Source organism: Bombina bombina, unplaced genomic scaffold, assembly GCF_027579735.1.
Source record: "Bombina bombina isolate aBomBom1 unplaced genomic scaffold, aBomBom1.pri scaffold_598, whole genome shotgun sequence".
Classification (NCBI taxonomy): domain Eukaryota; kingdom Metazoa; phylum Chordata; class Amphibia; order Anura; family Bombinatoridae; genus Bombina; species Bombina bombina.
In genome coordinates this window covers 265,779-281,035 of record NW_026513066.1, presented here as the reverse complement: position 1 = coordinate 281,035, position 15,257 = coordinate 265,779, and the positions used below count along the sequence as shown (strand labels likewise).

General features: G+C 40.7%; 1 protein-coding gene across 1 annotated transcript in view; it reads right to left on the bottom strand.

Annotated features, from left to right (window-relative positions):
• Window positions 1–3,396: 3,396 nt before the first annotated feature.
• The window catches only part of LOC128644688 (uncharacterized), a 213,371-nt gene continuing 201,510 nt past the window's right edge, over window positions 3,397–15,257 (bottom strand). Inside the window, exons 8-9 of the mRNA XM_053697201.1 lie at window positions 3,675–3,812; window positions 3,397–3,591 (exon numbers count right to left, since the gene is read on the bottom strand). Coding sequence (XP_053553176.1) covers window positions 3,425–3,591; window positions 3,675–3,812 — 305 coding nt within the window. The 3' untranslated portion in view covers window positions 3,397–3,424. The remainder of the gene's footprint in view (window positions 3,592–3,674; window positions 3,813–15,257) is intronic.

Genomic DNA, 15,257 nt, shown 5'->3' with positions numbered 1-15,257 from the left:
AACTGCACATTAAACTAGATCCACATACTAAAAACTGTGAGGCCACACCTGGGGAATTCAGGATTACAAATGACTACTCTATCCTTATATTAGAAAATACTTAGGAAAAAAAAAGAACCAGAGGAGGAAACAGACAAGCAGGCTAAAAATGATCAAGGAACTACTAGAGCATCCACTACCTCTGCCTGAGGATCTCTGGATATAGCAGAGTACCTAGGAAGTTTATAGTTCAAACAAGACCCTTAAGATCCATAATCAGAATGAACATATCCTGAAAAAGAGACCACTCCCCTGGATGTAGAGACTGATGACTGTGAAAGTCTGCCTCACAATTGCTCACTCCTGGGATGAGAATTGCAGAGATTAGGCAAGAATGGTCTACTGCCCAAGAGAGAATACAAGATACTTCCATCATAGCCAAGGAAATATAAAGTTCCCACGATGGTTGACAGACTACTGCTGAGACGTTGATTGTTGGAAATGGAGATAAGACTCCCTTATCAACAGAGGCCAAGCTTGAAGGGGTCAGAAAATTGCACGGGGTTCTAGATTGATAGGTAACCTCGCCTCCCAAGGATCCCAAACCCCCTATGCTGTCAGAGACCACCCAAACAGCTCCCCAACCTGAAAACTTGCATCTATGAAGATTACAGACTAGTTAGGAAGAGCAAAAGAAGTCCCCTGAAAAATAATGAACTGATTATTCAGCCACTAAGTCGGAGACTGACTAATACTGGAATCTAAGAATATATTTGAGAGTATAATCCCTGCACCATAGATGCAGCATACAAGGCTGAAGAGGTCTCATGTGAAATTGAGCAAATGGAATTGCATCTAAAGCTGCAATCATGAGACCTAGTACTTCCATACACAAATCCACTGAAGAGAAGGAAAAAGCCTGAAGGTTCAGACAAGCTGATACCAATATAATCCATCTCTGCTCTGAGAAAGACTCATGGGACACAGTCTATTTGGTAACAAATTTCTGAGGAATAAAATAACTCTTTGGTAAATTGATCTTCCTACTATGTCTTTGAAGAAACAACAATTGTATGGTGTGAAATACTGCTACATGAAAAGACTGAGATAGTACGAAAATATTGACCAGGTAAACACTGCAAAAACCCTGCGCTCTGATTACAGACAAAAGGGCACCCAGAACCTTGGAAAATATTCCTGCAGCTGTAGCCAGATCAAATGGAAGAGCAAAAGACTGATAATACTTATCCAAAAAAACAAAACCTCCAAAACTGGTAATGTTCTGAGTGAATAGGAATATGAAGGAAAGCATCATTAAAATCTATTGAGGACATAAACTGACCTTACTAAACAAAAGGCAGAATATTTCTGATAGTTTCCATTCTGAAAGATGGAATCCTTACAAACTTTCCCTCTTGGAACAATGAAGAGATTAGAATAAAAAACCATCCCCCGTTCATGCAAAGGAACTGGAAAAAAACCTGAGCTATTTACAGGATTCCTTGGAACTTTGGGCAGAAAGAAAACCTTCCCCAGGGAAGTTTAGTTCTGAATCCAACTCAATATCCCTCAGAAAAAATATATTGAACCCAGGGATCTGGAAACGAACAAAACCAAGCAACCTGAAAGCAGAAAATCAGCCCCTAACTGGACTACTGGATTGGAGGCCGCATCTAAATGAAAGAACAGAGCTCTTACTCAAATGAACTTGTTCCAGTTGGCATTAAGGCTTCCAGACTGAACCAGAGGAACTTGGGTTTTGAACAGAGGAGTCAGTTTTCTGTTCTTATTCTGAAGAAAGAAAAAACTATTATGAGCTCTGGATTTTCCTTTTAGGCTGTGTCTTAGAGGAAATAAATACATTTACCTTCAGTAATAGTAGAAATAAAAGAATGTAAACCAGACCAAATAAATTATTTCCTCGAAAAGAAAGACAATCTAGATTTAGACATCAGATCAGCATTCCAGGATTAAAGGGACATAAAAAAAGTTGGGATAGAGATAAAATATAATATGTACTTTAATTACATTACCTGCAAATTTATACTGCCGTGCCTCGCTATTAACCATTTCTTAAGTTTCCGAATTGTACAGCTCTAACTACCCTCATACAATTCCTTCTATGGCTATATCTATATCCACCTTTGATTTGGTAGAATGCAAGGGTTTAAGACTTATCTGCTGGAGCATGCCTAGAAGCAATAAAAGCTGCTGTAAACTCAGTTGAAATAAAATGCATGTGTTCTTGATGCTAAACACTGATAGGGGGGGGGGGGGGGATCAGACTACTTCAGACATCACGGCTATGTATTTAATTTTGCTTATTTTTGACTTGTAAAGGGAGGCAGAAGATAAATTCCTGCGACAAAATTTACAGAGAGCCCATGAAAGATTTTTCCTGAGGTGAAAACCTGGTTTCATGAGACCGTACTCACGTCACATCCATCTTACAAGCACTGTACCTTGAGGGGAACCGGGCTTCAATATGCTCTTAAGCGCCTTTCACTGACGACATACATACACACATGCATACACACACAAATCCATACACTACATAAACATATATACAAACACATTGTTAAGAGAAATTTCCAGAAGTAACAATGTCCATGGCAAGTTTAAATACATTTTACAAAGTGGCAGGGCATACTTTTACTCAGTAGCATTTAATATTTGTCAAGCACTATTTTATATATTTATACCAGCTTTGTGTCACTTCCGTATTTACTGTGGGCTTCTTTCTTAATAGAGAAACAAAGTAAATATTTGACAAGCACTTCAACTTTTACTTTGATAGTACAAACTTCTTGAAAACCATGGCACCTTTTTTTTTTATTGTGGCTCATTAAAGGGATAGAAAGGTCAAAACTGAAATGTACATGGGTGCATTTCAATTTTAAATACCCATTTTGCAGTTCTGTTTTTTAGCAGTATACGCACATATGCTATGAGGACACGTGCACCAGTATTTAACTCAGAGAGCCGACGGTGGTGTGTATTGTGTCAGTGAAGATTTATTTGTGTCATACAGGCCAATGCTGACTCTGAGGTGTGGTGCTTGAATAGTGGTGCATGGGCCCTCAAAGGATGCCTGTATACAGCTGAAAAAAAACTAATAACTTTTACTGAAGCATTTTTGCTAATGGAAGTAAATAGCAAAAATGATTCTAACAAACTGAAATGCACCAACGCACATCAAATTTGACTTTTCTATACCTTTAAGGCTAGCTATTTGTGCATTACCATATGTAATTTGTAGTAAGTAGCTGGATCAGGCAACCTTTCTACGTAGCATGGTACAAGCACAGCTGGCTAAGGTATTATTTTACAGCAAAAAGCAAGCTAATAATGAGGATACATTGCAAATGTTCATGAATTAAATGAATGTAAGGAATAATTGATATTTTAAGTCTGGTGTCCTTTCCTTGGCTAAAAGAATTTAGATTTAATGATTGCTGATAAGACAATTACACCGAGCATTTAGTTCCACAGTCTCACCTGAATGTCCCAGAGCTGAATGCTCAGGTTGGGATAAGGAAGATTCTGACTCTTCTGCTAAATAAAGATTTTGAGCATCTGGCACTTTCCCATCTTTTGCTGAACCTGAAGAATCTTATTAAAAAAAAAAAAAAAAAAAAAATTGGTTTCTTTTAATACATACTAAGCAGTGTAGCCATTATGGATTTCTGTCTTACCTGTATACTTATCCTCAGAATGAAGAGTGTCTGTTTCCAGAGAGGGTTCATTTTCTGTGACTAAAGCCCCACCAGGCTCAGGAGCATCACAATGTAAAAATTCAGTTTTTTGTTGTGATTCTGTTGATACTTCATTTTCTGAAAAAGTTAAACATAAAAGGAAAAAAACTTGATTATTCTGCATCATCAAATGTATTAGCTTGTTCCTGTTACAAACATTGTGCTGTAAAAAATATAGCTTTTACAGATACTAAAGTGTATGTCATGACAGGAGTGTACTAGCCTAAGCATATCGCTCTACTGCACCGTTTACATGCCCCCTTGTGCTGATCTCAGATAATAAATAGCTAATACTGGTACATAGACACTGTGCTTGTGTTCCGATGACAGGCTTTCAGACTCTGTACAAGTTGCAAACCAATATGTTTATTATTATTTAAAATAAATGTAAACACTTTGTTTCTGTTCTTCTTAAGTTTGTTAATACTGTATTCTGGGGCTCCATACTATACACTTACACCCCTTTATGCAAAGAAGATAATTTGCTAATTATAGAGAAAATACAATCATTTTTATTTCATAAGATGGTGAAAATCCACAAGACTTACAAACCAGTCTATTAGGAGGAGGCAAAACCACCACTATATACCAGAGCTTTAATCCCTCAGCCAAATTGTTGCCGCTAAGATTAAGTCAGGTGAATTCTGAAGTGCTCATCTACACATTGTTGATAGGGGTTCACTTGGGAACTTCATCTGTGCTAACTTTTCACCATTTTGAGAGCCGCTTGTTGCAGATACCGAGCTCCAGTAGCGCTCAGTGAGTTAGGCGCACTTTTAGAGCCCATTTCGACATCTTCTACAAGTGTACTACGACAGAGTAGTTATCTTCCAGGTGTTGGAAGCCATTCCTATGCCATTAAAGGTGGTGAGTTTGAACTTTTACATATCGGATCTACCAAAATTAATTCATTAATTTCTGGGCTGTACTATTTGTTTGTGGGATAGTGTATATTCCCTTAGGGCAGGGGTCAGCAACCTTGGCTCTCCAGATGTTTAAGAACTACATTTCACATGAAGCTTAGGCAGCTTAAAGACAATTAAGCATCATGGGAAATGTAGTTCTAAAACAACTGGAGAGCCAAGGTTGCTGACCCCTGCCTTAGGGGATTTACCCAGTTAAATATTGTGACATGTGTCTCATATCCTTACTCCTATGACTTAGCTACTTATCTACTAAATTGAGCAAAGAGGTGCTGCTCAGGTCTCTGGCCAGCAGTTGACTGATTATAGGTTAGATCTACTGATCATGTAAGTCCTAAGTTTGCTTAGTAAGGATTTAACTGTGTGTCCCCTGCTTAGCTATGCACAACCTGTGATAAGTTAATTCTCATTGTAGAAAGGTATCTGCTGTGCTGCCTTGTAGTCAGAGTGCTCCAGTGGTATGTAACCAATATAGTGGAAACCCTTCCAGCTCTGCTAATTTATCCCCCAAATGAAAGGAATATATCCAATCTGCTACATCTGAGTTAACGGATTTCATGCTCCCAGTAAAAACGGAACAGTGCACAGGGCAGAAATTGATCCTTCACAGCCCCTTGCCTCACCAGGGCTATCCCTAACAAATGTTACTTGTGAGAAACTAGGAACTTCTAGCAACAATTAACTTCAGAGAAAATATTTTAAGAATAAGGGCTACACTCAGACAAATATCTTGTAAGAAAAGTAAAGAGTGTTCAAAGGCCAGTTACAGATAGTTTTTATGCAGAACATAAATTTTGGCAACGTAAAGGATCTTTTCGCAGCCATTTTTAACAGTAATCAGTATTTCTAGATCCAGTATTTAATTTTACAAAACTAAAGTTGGCAAGTCTGATGACAAACACATTTTGTTTTGTTTTTCGAAAACCTAGGCTTTTTACCCATCTCTGCAATGTAGTGTGAGTCAGCAGCTTTGGTGTCCTCTGTCATTTCAGCAACTACAGGGTCTTCTGGTGCACTGAACAACGCATCCTCAGCTATCCTGGCAAGCTCTAAACAAGAAGAGTCTGCTTACTAAATATTAATGAAGCTAAAAGACAGCTGCATGGATAGCTATAAATGTGCACATTAAAAGTCATCCAAGCATGATCGCAATTTGAAAAATCATTGCTGCATACGACACAGATTAAAGGGACACGAAACTAAAAAAAAAATCTTTCATGATTCAGATAGAGAAAACAATTCACTACTCACGTTATTCTTTGTTGAAAATATATTTAGATAGGTGGCGTGCACGTCTGGAGCACTATATTACAGGAAAACATAATTTATGTAAGAATTAACCTGATAAATTCATTTCTTTCATATTGCCAAGAGTCCATGAGCTAGTGACATATGGGACATATGGGATATACATTCCTACCAGGAGGGGCAAAGTTTCCCAAACCTCAAAATGCCTATAAAAACACCCCCACCACACCCACAATTCAGTTTAACGAATAGCCAAGAAGTGGGGTGATAAGAAAGGAGCGAAAGCATCAACAAGGAATTGGAATAACTGATTTATACAAAAAAATCATAACCACCATAAAAAGGGTGGGTCTCATGGACTCTTGCCAATATGAAAGAAATGAATTTATCAGGTAAATTCTTACATAAATTATGTTTTCTTTCATGTAATTGGCAAGAGTCCATGAGCTAGTGACGTATGGGATAGCAAATACCCAAGATGTGGCACTCCACGCAAGAGTCACTAGAGAGGGAGGGATAAAATAAAGACAGCCAATTCTGCTGAAAAATTAATCCACAACCCAAATCAAAAGTTATAAAACAGAAAACAGAGGGGCGCCTCATGTGTAGAATTATCTTGGTGATGACAGAAATATAATTGAATAGCCAAATGGGTACTCACATACTCCAAAAGCACACTTATGTGCTGGTACGGACAGGCTGTAGATTTGTATAGGTGTAACAGCTCACCCGTTCTGGGATACTTCCAATACTGTAGTGATACTCCCAAAGCACACCAATGTGCTAGTAGATGCAGGCTGCAAATTCAGACAGGTGTGGCAGCTCATCCAAACGGATAATCCTTAACCCCTTAATGACCGGACCATTTTTCAATTTTCTTACCCTTAATGACAATGGCTATTTTTACATTTCTGCAGTGTTTGTGTTTAGCTGTAATTTTCCTCTTACTCATTTACTGTACCCACACATATTATATACCGTTTTTCTCGCCATTAAATTGACTTTCTAAAGATACCATTATTTTCATCATGTCTTATAATTTTCTAAAAAAAAATAATAAAATATGAGGAAAAAATGGTAAAAAACACACTTTTTCTAACTTTGACCCCCAAAATATGTTAAACATCTACAATCACCAAAAAACACCCATGCTAAATAGTTTCTAAATTTTGTCCTGAGTTTAGAAATACCCAATGTTTACACGTTCTTTGCGTTTTTTGCAATTTATGGGGCAATAAATACAAGTAGCACTTTGCTATTTCCAAACCACTTTTTTTTTCAAAATTAGCGCTAGTTACATTAGAACCCCAATATCTGTCAGGAATACCTGAATATCCCTTGACATGTATATATATTTTTTTAGAAGACAACCCAAAGTATTGATCTAGGCCCATTTTGGTATATTTCATGCCACCATTTCACCGCCAAATGCGATCAAAAAAAAAAAAAAAGTTCACTTTTTCACAAAATTTGTCACAAACTTTAGGTTTCCCACTGAAATTATTTACAAACAGCTTCTGCAATTATGGCACAAATGGTTGTAAATGCTTCTCTGGGATCCCCTTTTTTCAGAAATAGCAGACTTATATGGCTTTGGGGTTGCTTTTTGGTAATTAGAAGGCCGCTAAATGCCGCTGCGCACCACACGTGTTTTATGCCCAGGAGTGAAGGGGTTAATTAGGGAGCTTGTAGGGTTAATTTTAGCTTTAGTGTAGTAGACAACCCCAAGTATTGATCTAGGCCCATTTTGGTATATTTTATGCCACCATTTCAACGCCAAATGCAAGCAAATAAAAATAAAAAATAAAACTTTACATTTTTCACAATTTGTGCTATTATGGCAGAAATTGTTGTAAAAGCTTCTCTGGGATCCCCTTTGTTCAGAAATAGCAGACTTATATGGCTTTGGCGTTGCTTTTTGGTAATTGCGCACCACACGTTAATTATGCCCAGCAGTGAAGGGGTTAAATTAGGTAGCTTGTAGGGAGCTTGCAGGGTTAATTTTAGAGATCAGCCTCCCACCTGACACATCCCACCTCCTGATCCCTCCCAAACAGCTCTCTTCCCTCCCCCACCCCACAAAGTCTGCCAGTACTAAATAAGGTTTTTTTTTTTTTTTTTTTAAATAAAAATAATAAAACATTTTAGCTGTGAAGGACCCCTGCCTTAGCCCCAACCTCCCTGATCCCCCCTCCAGCTCTCTAACCCTCTCCCCTACCTAATTACCGCCATCTTGGGTACTGGCAGCTGTCTGCCAGTACCCAGTTTGGACCCAAAAAGTATTTTTATTTTATTTTTAACTTTAAAACTATTTCTGTAGTGTAGCAGACACCCACAATACCCCCACCCCCTCCCAGATCCTTTTATATTTTAAAAAAAATTTTTTTTACCTTTTTCTCCCTTTCTGCCCTCATTCATTGGTGTCAGTGTGGCTAATGTCCGTGCACGCGCCCATGCACGTTCATGTGCACACTCACCCCTCGTGCACGCGCACGCACCCTCACACCCGGACACTGGCACCATCGCTACCGGTGCAGAGAGGGCCACAGAGTGGCTCTCTCTGCATCGGAGGCTTGTAAAGTGGTATTGCAGGATGCCTCCATATCGAGGCATCACTGCAATACCCTCAGAGCTGCTGGAAGCATTTGTGATCGCTTCCAGCACTCTGTTAGACAACTGACGTACCATGTACGTCCATTGTCATTAACTGTTAGTTTTTGCATGACGTACGTCAGTTGTCATTAAGGGGTTAAAGTATTGGTGCAATAAGAAGAAAACAGAATTTATGCTTACCTGATAAATTACTTTCTCCAACGGTGTGTCCGGTCCACGGCGTCATCCTTACTTGTGGGAATATCTCTTCCCCAACAGGAAATGGCAAAGAGTCCCAGCAAAGCTGGCCATATAGTCCCTCCTAGGCTCCGCCCACCCCAGTCATTCGACCGACGGACAGGAGGAAAATATATAGGAGAAACCATATGGTACCGTGGTGACTGTAGTTAGAGAAAATAATTCATCAGGCCTGATTAAAAAAACAGGGCGGGCCGTGGACAGGACACACCGTTGGAGAAAGTAATTTATCAGGTAAGCATAAATTCTGTTTTCTCCAACATTGGTGTGTCCGGTCCACGGCGTCATCCTTACTTGTGGGAACCAATACCAAAGCTTAAGGACACGGATGAAGGGAGGGAGCAAATCAGGTTACCTAAACGGAAGGCACCACGGCTTGCAAAACCTTTCTCCCAAAAATAGCCTCTGAAGAAGCAAAAAGTATCAAATTTGTAAAATTTGGCAAAAGTGTGCAGTGAAGACCAAGTCGCTGCCTTACATATCTGGTCAACAGAAGCCTCGTTCTTGAAGGCCCATGTGGAAGCTACAGCCCTAGTGGAGTGAGCTGTAATTCTTTCAGGAGGCTGCCGTCCGGCAGTCTCGTAAGCCAATCGGATGATGCTTTTAAGCCAAAAGGAAAGAGAGGTAGAAGTCGCTTTTTGACCTCTCCTTTTACCAGAATAGACAACAAACAAAGAAGATGTTTGTCTGAAATCTTTTGTAGCCTCTAAATAGAATTTTAGAGCACGGACTACGTCCAAATTGTGTAACAAACGTTCCTTCTTTGAAACTGGATTCCGACATAAAGAAGGAACAACTATCTCCTGGTTAATATTCTTGTTAGAAACAACCTTTGGAAGAAAACCAGGCTTAGTACATAAAACCACCTTATCTGCATGGAACACCAGATAAGGCGGAGAACACTGCAAAGCAGATAACTCAGAAACTCTTCTAGCAGAAGAAATTGCAACTAAAAACAAAACTTTCCAAGATAGTAACTTAATATCTATGGAATGTAAAAGGTTCAAACGGAACCCCTTGAAGAACTGAAAGAACTAGATTTAGACTCCAGGGAGGAGTCAAAGGTCTGTAAACAGGCTTGATCCTAACCAGAGCCTGAACAAATGCTTGAACATCTTGCACAGCTGCCAGTCTTTTGTGTAGTAAGACAGATAAAGCAGAGATCTGTCCCTTTAGAGAACTTGCAGATAATCCTTTCTCCAAACCTTCTTGTAGAAAGGAGAGAATCTTAGGGATTTTTATCTTATTCCATGGGAATCCTTTGGATTCACACCAACAGATATATTTTTTTCCATATTTTATGGTAAATCTTTCTAGTTACTGGTTTTCTGGCCTGAACCAGAGTATCTATCACAGAATCTGAAAACCCACGCTTTGAAAGAATCAAGCGTTCAATCTCCAAGCCGTCAGCTGGAGGGAGACCAGATTTGGATGTTCGAATTGGACCCTGAACAAGAAGGTCCTGTCTCAAAGGTAGCTTCCATGGTGGAACCGATGACATATTCACCAGGTCTGCATACCAAGTCCTGCGTGGCCACGCAGGAGCTATCAAGATCACCGAGGCCCTCTCCTGTTTGATCCTGGCTACCAGCCTGGGAATGAGAGGAAACGGTGGAAACACATAAGCTAGGTTGAAGGTCCAAGGTGCTACTAGTGCATCTACCAGAGTCGCCTTGGGATCCCTGGATCTGGACCCGTAACACGGAACCTTGAAGTTCTGACGAGACGCTATCAGATCCATGTCTGGAATGTCCCATAATTGAGTCAGTTGGGCAAAGATCCCCCGGATGGAAAGTCTGACGACTCAGATAATCCGCTTCCCAGTTTTCCACACCTGGGATGTGGATCGCAGATAGATGGCAGGAGTGTTCCTCCGCCCATTTAATTATTTTGGTCACTTCTTTAATCGCCAGGGAACTCCTTGTTCCCCCCTGATGATTGATATACGCAACGGTCGTCATGTTGTCTGATTGGAATCTTATGAATCTGGCCCTTGCTAGTTGAGGCCAAGCCCTGAGAGCATTGAAAATCGCTCTTAGTTCCAGAATGTTTATCGGGAGAAGAGACTCTACCCGAGACCATAGTCCCTGAGTCTTCAGGGATTCCCAGACCGCGCCCCAGCCCACTAGACTGGCGTCGGTCGTGACAATGACCCACTCTGGTCTGCGGAAGCTCATTCCCTTGGATAGATGGTCCAGGGTCAGCCACCAACGGAGTGAATCTCTGGTCTTCTGATCTACTTGAATCATTGGAGACAAGTCTGTATAGTCCCCATTCCACTGTTTGAGCATGCACAGTTGTAATGGTCTTAGATGAATTTGTGCAAAAGGAACTATGTCCATTGCTGCAACCATCAACCCTACTACTTCCATGCACTGAGCTATGGAAGGACGTGGAACAGAATGAAGAACTTGACAAGCGCTTAGAAGCTTTGATTTTCTGACCTCTGTCAGAAAAATCCTCATTTCTAAGGAATCTATTATTGTTCCCAAGAAGGGAACTCTTGTTGACGGGGACAGAGAACTTTTTTCTATGTTCACCTTCCATCCGTGCGATCTGAGAAAGGCCAGAACAATGTCTGTATGAGCCTTTGCTTTTGACAGGGACGACGCTTGTATTAGAATGTCGTCCAGGTATGGTACTACTGCAATGCCCCTCGGCCTTAGAACCGCTAGAAGGGACCCGAGTACCTTTGTGAAAATCCTTGGAGCAGTGGCTAACCCGAATGGGAGGGCCACAAACTGGTAATGTTTGTCCAGAAAGGCGAACCTTAGGAACTGATGATGTTCTTTGTGGATAGGAATATGTAGGTACGCATCCTTTAGATCCACGGTAGTCATAAATTGACCTTCCTGGATAGTGGGTAGAATCGTTCGAATGGTTTCCATTTTGAACAATGGTACCCTGAGAAATTTGTTTAGGATCTTCAGATCCAAAATTGGTCTGAATGTTCCCTCTTTTTTGGGAACTACGAACAGATTTGAATAAAATCCCATTCCCTGTTCTTTTATTGGGACAGGGTGTATCACTCCCATTTTTAACAGGTCTTCTACACAATGTAAGAACGCCTGTCTCTTTATTTGGTTTAAGGATAAGTGAGACATGTGGAACCTTCCCCTTGGGGGTAGCTCCCTGAATTCCAGAAGATAATCCTGAGAAACTATTTCTAGTGCCCAGGGATCCTGAACATCTCTTGCCCAAGCCTGAGCAAAGAGAGAGAGTCTGCCCCCTACTAGATCCGGTCCCGGATCGGGGGCTACTCCTTCATGCTGTCTTGTTAGCAGCAGCAGGCTTCTTGACCTGCTTACCCTTGTTCCAGCCTTGCATAGGTTTCCAGGCTGGTTTGGGCTGTGAGGCATTACCCTCTTGCTTAGAGGATGCAGAATTAGAGGCCGGTCCGTTCCTGAAATTGCGAAAGGAAAGAAAATTAGACTTATTCTTGGCCTTGAACGGCCTATCTTGTGGAAGGGCATGGCCCTTTCCCCCAGTGATGTCTGAGATAATCTCTTTCAATTCTGGTCCGAAGAGAGTTTTACCTTTGAAAGGGATGTTAAGCAATTTTGTCTTGGATGATACATCCGCTGACCAAGACCTTAGCCAAAGCGCTCTACGCGCCACAATTGCAAACCCTGAATTTTTCGCCGCTAATTTAGCTAATTGCAAGGCGGCATCTAAAATAAAAGAGTTAGCCAACTTAAGTGCGTGAACTCTGTCCATAACCTCCTCATATGGAGTCTCTCTACCGAGCGACTTTTCTAGTTCCTCGAACCAGAACCACGCTGCAGTAGTGACAGGAACAATGCACGAAATGGGTTGTAGAAGGTAACCTTGCTGTACAAAAATCTTTTTAAGCAAACCTTCCAATTTTTTATCCATAGGATCTTTGAAAGCACAACTATCCTCGATAGGAATAGTAGTGCGCTTGTTTAAAGTAGAAACTGCCCCCTCGACCTTAGGGACTGTCTGCCATAAGTCCTTTCTGGGGTCGACCATAGGAAATAATTTCTTAAATATTAGGAGGGGGAACAAAAGGTATGCCGGGCTTCTCCCACTCTTTATTCACTATGTCCGCCACCCGCTTGGGTATAGGAAAAGTGTCGGGGTGCACCGGAACCTCTAGAAACTTGTCCATTTTGCATAATTTCTCTGGAATGACCAAGTTGTCACAATCATCCAGAGTAGATAACAAATCCTTAAGCAGTGCGCGGAGATGTTCTAATTTAAATTTAAAATGTCACAACATCAGGTTCAGCTTGTTGAGAAATTTTTCCTGAATCTGAAATTTCCCCATCTGACAAAACCTCCCTCATGGCCACTTCAGATTGGTGTGAGGGTATGACAGAACAATTATCATCAGCGCCCTCCTGCTCTTCAGTGTTTAAGACAGAGCAGTCGCGCTTTCTCTGATATGCAGGCATTTTGGATAAAATATTTGCTATGGAGTTATCCATTACAGCCTTCAATTGTTGCATGGTAATAAGCATTGGCGCGCTAGATGTACTAGGGGCCTCCTGCGTGGGCAAAACTGGTGTAGACACAGTAGGAGATGATGTAGTATCATGTCTACTCCCCTCATCTGAGGAATCATCTTGGGCAATTTCATTATCTGTGGCAGTACTGTCCTTACTTTGTTTGGACGCTGTGGCACAATTATCACACAAATTTAAATGGGGAGACACATTGGCTTTCATACATATAGAACATAGCTTATCCGAAGGCACAGACATGTTAAACAGGCTTAAACTTGTTAATAAAGCACAAAAACCGTTTTAAAACAAAACCGTTACCGTCTCTTTAAATTTTAAACAGAAACACTTTATTACTGAATATGTGAAAAACTATGAAGGAATTGTTAAAAAATTACCACCACAGTGTCTTAAAGCATTAAGAGTATTGCACACCAAATTTCAGAGCTTTAACCCTTAAAATAACGGAACCGGAGCCGTTTACAAATTTAACCCCTATACAGTCCCAGCTACAGCTTTTGCTGTGACCTAACCAAGCCCAGAGGGGAATACGATACCAAATGACGCCTTCTAGAAACTTTTCCAGCTATTTTCAGGTTCACACATGCATCTGCATGTCTTGCTCTCAAAAACAACTGCGCAGTAATGGCGCAAAAATGAGGCTCAGCCTACAACTGGGAAGGCCCTCTCTGACTGGAAAAGGTGTCTAACATAGTGCCTGCCGTTAAAAAAACGTTCCCCAAGTTTATAAATGTGAATTATCAGCATAAACATGTATAAAATGCCCAAATAAAGCAATCGATTTAGCCCATAAAAGTGTCTACCAGTTTTATAGCCCATATTAAGCCCTTTATTCTGTTTGAGACTAAGAAAATGGCTTACCTATCCCCATGAGGGGAAAAATGACAGCCTTCCAGCATTACACAGTCTTGTTAGAAATATGGCTAGTCATACCTTAAGCAGAAAAGTCTGCTAACTGTTTCCACCAACTGAAGTTACTTCATCTCAACAGTCCTATGTGGAAACAGCAATCGATTTTAGTTACTGTCTGCTAAAATCATCTTCCTCTCACAAACAGAAATCTTCATCTTTTTCTGTTTCAGAGTAAATAGTACATACCAGCACTATTTTAAAATAACAAACACTTGATAGAAGAATAAAAAAACATAATTTATGCTTACCTGATAAATTCCTTTCTTCTGTAGTGTGATCAGTCCACGGGTCATCATTACTTCTGGGATATTACTCCTCCCCAACAGGAAGTGCAAGAGGATTCACCCAGCAGAGCTGCATATAGCTCCTCCCCTCTACGTCACTCCCAGTCATTCGACCAAGGACCAACGAGAAAGGAGAAGCCAAGGGTGTAGTGGTGACTGGAGTATAACTTAAAAAATATTTACCTGCCTTAAAAACAGGGCGGGCCGTGGACTGATCACACTACAGAAGAAAGGAATTTATCAGGTAAGCATAAATTATGTTTTCTTCTGTTAAGTGTGATCAGTCCACGGGTCATCATTACTTCTGGGATACCAATACCAAAGCAAAAGTACACTGATGACGGGAGGGATAGGCAGGCTCTTTATACAGAAGGAACCACTGCCTGAAGAACCTTTCTCCCAAAAATAGCCTCCGAGGAAGCAAAAGTGTCAAATTTGTAAAATTTGGAAAAAGTATGAAGCGAAGACCAAGTTGCAGCCTTGCAAATCTGCTCAACAGAGGCCTCATTCTTGAAGGCCCAAGTGGAAGCCACAGCTCTAGTAGAATGAGCTGTAATTCTTTCAGGAGGCTGCTGTCCAGCAGTCTCATAAGCTAAACGAATTATGCTACGAAGCCAAAAAGAAAGAGAGGTAGCAGAAGCCTTTTGACCTCTCCTCTGACCAGAGTAAACGACAAACAGAGAAGACGTTTGTCGAAATTCCTTAGTTGCCTGTAAGTAAAATTTTAGAGCACGGACTACGTCCAGGTTGTGCAGTAGACGTTCCTTCTTCGAAGAAGGATTTGGGCACAAAGAAGGAACAACAATCTCTTGATTGATA